General features: G+C 35.3%; 1 protein-coding gene across 1 annotated transcript; it reads left to right on the top strand.

The window, feature by feature from the left end:
• Positions 1 to 4,169: 4,169 nt before the first annotated feature.
• Positions 4,170 to 6,356, top strand: LOC137743914 (CLAVATA3/ESR (CLE)-related protein 6-like). Its single transcript, XM_068483843.1, has one exon. It carries the CDS (start codon positions 4,332 to 4,334, stop codon positions 4,569 to 4,571), a length of 240 nt encoding a protein of 79 aa, XP_068339944.1. The 5' UTR covers positions 4,170 to 4,331; the 3' UTR covers positions 4,572 to 6,356.
• Positions 6,357 to 6,743: the final 387 nt, after the last annotated feature.

Here is a 6,743-nt window from a genome sequence, read left to right as displayed (position 1 = left end):
CATGCATAAACTTATAAGAAGTTGAGTTGTTGTCTTATTGTCATTTACTTTTAGAGTGCAACTTCAAATTCCTTAGCAATGCACCTTGAAACTTCATTTGTAGGGTATCCTATCCAAATTTAACAACTTTGATTTTTATTTTTTAAGAAGTATCATACCCCAAGCTTTCGTAGAAAACAACATGCAGAATCATGTAAAACCTAACAAAAAACTCCAGGACATGGTTTACACCTAGCAACCCATATGTATTCAACTGAAAATGGATGTGATTGATAGTTGTTGATCTATGAATCGGATTGATGATGATTTGCTTCATGTTAAATCATGAACATTGTAATACAATTCAGCTAATTCATCGAAAACCAAGCCTTATATTTATACAAGTGAATGAAAACCGAGAATAAATAGATGAGAAAATTAAGACATGACAAAAAAGATGGATTGTTATTGATTCTAAAAACTCATCTTACATTCTTTCAAGTGAATCCTCATACTTGTACACAAACCGAGTTAAAAGTAATTATTTAGAGTGTCAAGAACATATCTCTAGAAAATCATTTTTATAACCTAATTACATAAAGCATACTAGAAAATCAATTTGTGGACTTAGCGCAAAATCGTGTACGGTGGCGCTCTAGGATTCATACAACTAACCGGACCTAATGGGATAAGGAGTGATTGTTGTTACACTAATCCTCCACATCTAATCACATTTGTTTAGATTATTAAAGACATAATGGAGACAATTAGCACATCGAACAAAATTTCAGGTGTGCAATGGATGCCAGCAAACAAAACTGTGAATGATTTTGCTTTTCCTTGGTAGCTAGTGGAATGCATGGACTAGGTTTTGTCTCATTTATCAGTCCTTGAACACATTATTATAATGTGAAGGTAATATTGGAGGCCTATATATAAAGAAATCTATATGTTCAATCATTCCCGGCTCATAGGATCTCAACTCTCTACAGATTGAGCAATTTTGAAGACACATTGCCTCCACAATGGTTGCTAGTGCTAGCCTCAAATTCTCCTCCTGCCTTTTCCTGGTGTTGCTTACATTTTCCAACTCTGAGTCTCGTTCTCCACCTCTTCCATTATTAAACAAGATTACCACAGAGCGGGCATTGATGAAGGATGCCAAACAGGTCTTGAAGGCTAGCATTGTAAGACAAGCTGCAGCTGCTGGAAGTCGATTACCGGAGTCTAAGCGAGTCAGCCCGGGTGGACCTGACGGCAAGCATCATTAATAAGTCGGAGGCAGATTCTCTGCCCTCCCACTTCTCGTGTCCTCCTGTTTTGTGTGGTCACGGTTAAGCCACATCAATATTTATATTGTTTTTTTATAAAGATAATAAGACAAAAAGGAATAGTAATATAAAATGTTGACGTGGCTTAACTATGACCACACAAACAAGAGGGCACGGGAAGTGGGAGGGTAGAGAATCTGCCTCCTAACGTGTCATTGGGAAATATTCTTGCAAAGGTAATGTCAGGAAGACTAAATTTGGAGACAAAATTTGCAAACTAAATGATGTGTCACTAATAAAAATGAGTACGTTTATCAACGATTAAGTAATAAACCAATCATCAATTTCCATATTCTTTAGTTTCTAAAGTTTTGTCTATAAATTTAATCTTTCTAGCATTACCTTTCTTGCAAGGTGACTTGCATAGAGAGGTTTTTTACCCTTGATTTTGTTTCATATTATGATTCCACAAGTCTCGTTACTTCTGTCGACAGAATGGATGTTAACCGAATAGTGATTCCTACTTTCAAACCTTTTGTGACCACTAAATTTGGTACCTGAAACTTGTATCTATCAACACTAAGTTGAGTCATTTCTTATTTGCATGAGATGCACAAACTATAGCTTTAGTCACTTATTGAATTCTTTCTCCAAATTTAAATATTGAAACTTGTGGAATCCAATCCTAACATGAATATCCATTCATGGGGTAGATAAAAGTTAAAAAAAGTAGGAGGAAAATTAATATAAAATGGCTGTTATATGAAATTGTACGGATGATGTACCTATATATAACCAACTATTATACAGATATATAGTTTATCCATCAATCATAAGCAAGCCCCTAGACCATTCAGAATTTTAATTAGTTGTGCGGCTAGTGCTACGGATAGGATTAATCTATTGTTTACAAAAGGGGGTCATTATTGGACTCATCAATTAATCAATCTTGAAAAGTGATTAATTAATTAAACTACCATCAATCGTGACAAGTAATTAACACTAGTGCCTTGTCAACATAGCAAGGTGATTATATACCTATTATGTGGGTTTTTAATCACAAATGATCTCTGAAATTTACGTAAATCATTATTTTGGTTCTGAAGTTGAAGGCCGATTAATGTAATCCTTGAACTTACTATTGCACATCAATGCCATCGATACCATCCAATTCTGTTAATTTTTCTTGTTCGTTTGATGAAGTGACAAGCCATTGGGCTCACATCCAAATATCCTACCATCCAATTTCATTAATTTTTTTTTTGTTTTGTTAGTTTGACGACATGGCACAAAGTTGGACTTACACATCTAATTATAAGGTGCGACTTGAATCAGACTTTTTTTAATCATAATAAGTGGTGGATTGGCTTGGTTGATAGAGTCTTCCCATCAGCTCACTTTGTAAGGTGTTCAAACCATCTTTTTTCCCTTAGTATAGTTTAAATTAGTAATATTGCTAGTAATAATAAAAACATGGTCACATAATAAATTTATATGTAGATTGGCAGGTATAGACTATGCCAGCTAACCAAGAAAGTGTGTCCATAATAGTTTAGATTATATATAAATATATTATATGATATATATATATATATATATATATATATATATATATATATATATATTTCAAAATTGCCTATAACTTGGTAAAAATCATTTCAAGGATGAAAAACCGAAATAGAGATTGACATTGATGGGAATCATTTAATGGGTAACTAAATTTAAAACTTAAAACATGAATAGATAAGCTTCTTGACTATCTCCATAAAAATGGAATGAGATGGATGGAATCATATTAACTTATATTTAAAAAGATTATTATTATTAAGGGATGGGGAGGATATAAACTATAACAATAATTTAGGAGATGGAGAAATTTTGAATCCATGACACATAGATGAAAACCCCACACCCAATCCACTAAAATATTGGAGAACGTGCATTAAACAAGAAACCATTGATGTTTCAATGTATTATTAATGCATGGTGCTCTAGTACTTATCCAATACCCATATCCAAATTGGACGGGAACTTAATTAGGTGAATGCATGAGTCCCTTGATTATCATATCAAAGTTGGTAACTTAGCTATATTATCCATCTTTCTAGACAAAATGTGATTATCTCAACTCCTAAAATGATGTGACCTTTCTGCCTTCTTGTGTCATCCTTTTATATTTTGCTTGCCATTCCCCTAATAGTTCTACAACTATTTGAAGAACGTTTAGTTTTTTATTTTTTATAAACGAAGTTGGCTCTTTGTATTTTTAGTTTGTTTACTTTTGTTAAAGAGAACTTCATTAAAAAGGCACAGCAATTAGAGAGGAAAAGATTCATGTAGGAACAAAAATATTAATGCAATTGGATTATAGAATATAGGTTCACATGACACATTGGTTATGTGTGTAAAACTCTAATTAACATACATAAGCAAGACCTAAGAATCTATTTGTACACTAAGCTAAGCAATATGCGAGGCAGCCTTGGCATAGTTAATACGTAACCACGGGCAGGGTGAAATTTCTCATAGTTTCTTTGGGCCCAAAAATGGTGGATAACCGTAATTTGTCACCAGTTGTCTCCCTTTTTCTAGAAGAAAAAAAAATCCATAGACTACGTAGGCCAGGGAAAGGGCATCGGCGCTTCGCCCCGTCAAACGATAATCCTTAAAATGCAGTGTCAGCAAGATCCACTTGCTTGTGGCTATCCGGACGTGCGAAAAGCCGAAAGGGTTATGTCTTTGTGATTTTTCTAGGGTCATTCTTATGATGACCTAAGAGATAAGGGAAAGAGTAGATGTGACGAAAAAACGAAGTGCTGACAATCAGTGAGAGGAGAAAGACTGATCTGTGGGATTTATAAAACTTTATATCAGACAAGACAGCTATTTCTTGCACTATTCAATTACACATGAGAGCTTTAAATAATCTAATCAAACAACTCTAAGAAAAATTCTCCCACTTTTTCTCTGTGCTTCAATCTATATCTATTTATAAGGGGAAACTTGTTATGCTCAAAGCTACTTACCTTTCTGTGCTTTAATATTAGTTGTCATACAATTTTAAACCTTTCACTGATCAGCATGCCTAGTGTTCTAAGGGCAAGCTGCTTGTTGCTACCATTCTTGGTCATTCTTTCGATGCTTGTAGTGAGCTCAGAGGCGCGTCTTTCTCTCGTTTTCTCAACTCTTCCAAATAAAACTGATAGCCATCTCTTTTTTCGTAAACTTGTGTTTCATGTACCCAAAAATGAGTTTTATCGGAGGTTTCTTGTCGAGGTGAACAGAACTGCACCCGGAGGACCAGATCCCCAACATCATTAGCAACTTAGGATTTTTTATTGCCAGAAATTACACTTGAGTTGCCAAAACTTTTCTCGAAGTTTAGTCGCCAAATTATGTAGCAGATGACATGGTTGTGTTCTTACGGCTTGGGATGCAAAGTTTTGGGATTTGTTTTGCTAAGTTCTGGCAAAACTCTTTGTTCGTTTGAGCATTCAAAGATATCATCCCTAGTACTATTCTTGTTTCGAAAATCTGAATTCGCCGTGCCATGACCTTGCTGCCGGTGATCTGATCTCACTCCAAGCCTCCAATTGTCTTTTTGTTTTGTTTTGATTTTGATTTTTAACTATTTACTTAATGAATTCTGTTTATCAGCTAGGAAAATGTTGTATTGTTATAAGTAAGTAATGCAATCACTTCTTTCTTAAATTTCTGCTTTACTAGAAACCCAACCTGATAAACTCTTTGAGTGCAACATGACCCACCGCTAACATTACCGATATTATTCTTAACTTACCACTTGATAAGTGTGGGATTTTATCATGAAAGGCCTCCGTAATATTAGTGAACTTCCTGCGTATACACTGTAAAATATTTTGTTATATCTCGAGGGATACTACTCTCCATATTCTTTACCAGTTTGTAAGTGTTTTATTATTAACCACAGTACGAAAGTAAGAGCCTGATGAGTACTTCAAACATCCTGAAATATGACATTCAACAGTGTGTAAGACATTAACTGGAAATGGTTTTTCAATTCCTTTTTTTCGTTAAAAATTAGAGCTGGCAAATTAACCAATTGAATTCTTAAAACCCAATGGGTTGATTTGCAAGATCTGATGCAAATATAATCTGCCTAAGCAGCATGCTGAAAATAACATTATGTACCTAGCCTAGGTTGCACTCTCTATCGGAGATATTAATCAAGTAATAATCAGAAACCGAAAAATTAGTATTCTAGTTGCGATTTATGAATTAAAATCAATGTGGTGATGGGAGGTCTGTTTCCTTTTGGTTTGATAAATGGTTGGATGAATCTATTAGTAAGCCTTGTTTATCTTCGGTCATTTCACCTAAGGTTCTTCCTCGGGTTTCAGATATTATTGAAGCACAAAGTTGGTCTTTCCCATATTATTTTATAAATTTATTCTCTTCTAGGTCCAACAAATTTTACGTCTACCTTTGCCCTTAAATGTCGAGGATGATAAATTGATTTGGGAGCCCTCACCTACCGGGAAGTTTACATTTTCTTCTGGTTATCAGCTTATTCGAAGGAAACGTAGTGACTGTGCTTGGGCTAAGGTTATTTGGCGACATTTTATTCCGCCATGGCTATCTATTTTGGCTTGGCGGCTTTTTCATGAGAAACTTGCTACTGAGGGTGCGCTTCAACGACGTGGTATTTCTTTGGCATCCATTTGTTGTTTATGTCGTAATTCTAAAGACTCTATTGCTCATTTTTCAACGGTTGTCAGATATCTAGGCAGCTTTGAAGGTGGTTAGCATGCCATTTTGGTACCTCTTTGCCTCTATCAGATTCTTTGGATGTTTTTTGGGATATCTATGTGCGTAAGCCCTTTTCCCAAAAGTTGCACAATCTCTGAATTTTTGCGGGTCTTTCTACTATTGCAGCTATTTGGAAGGCTCGAAATAAGTTTATTTTTGATGGCCGATCACTCAGTTTTCATCGTCTCTGCATATCTATCAATTCTACGATTGTTCATGGTGGAAAGGTTATTCCTAGTTACTCTCAGGATTTTGACACTCGAATCATCTCTTCAATGGGGATCCGACCTATCTCTCGCAAGGCGCCTACTATTCTTCCAGTCCTTTGGTCTCCTCCTTGATTTCCTTGGATTAAACTTAATACAGATGGTTTATCTAAAGGAAATCCCGGTCCTGCTGCTTGTGGAGGAGTTTTCAGGAATTGCCATGGTCATTTTCTTAGTGGTTTCTGCCAATGGATTGGTTATCGCAACTCTTTTTTTGCAGAATTATCTGCAATTATTATTGGTGTAGAGTTTGCATATCAACTGGGTTGGCATTGTCTTTGGTTGGAAAGTGACAGCTCTAGTGTTATTTATACTTTTCAATCGTCTGATTTTGATCCTCCATGGCCTCTTCGTACGCAATGATCTATTTATTTGGACCGCATTTAGAAAATGACTTTCTACTCATCTCACATATATCGGGGGGGGAAATTTTGTTGCA

This window comes from Pyrus communis, chromosome 8, assembly GCF_963583255.1.
Source record: "Pyrus communis chromosome 8, drPyrComm1.1, whole genome shotgun sequence".
NCBI lineage: Eukaryota > Viridiplantae > Streptophyta > Magnoliopsida > Rosales > Rosaceae > Pyrus > Pyrus communis.
The sequence above is the reverse complement of the archived record's forward strand: the minus strand, read 5'-3'. Positions and strand labels throughout refer to the sequence as shown.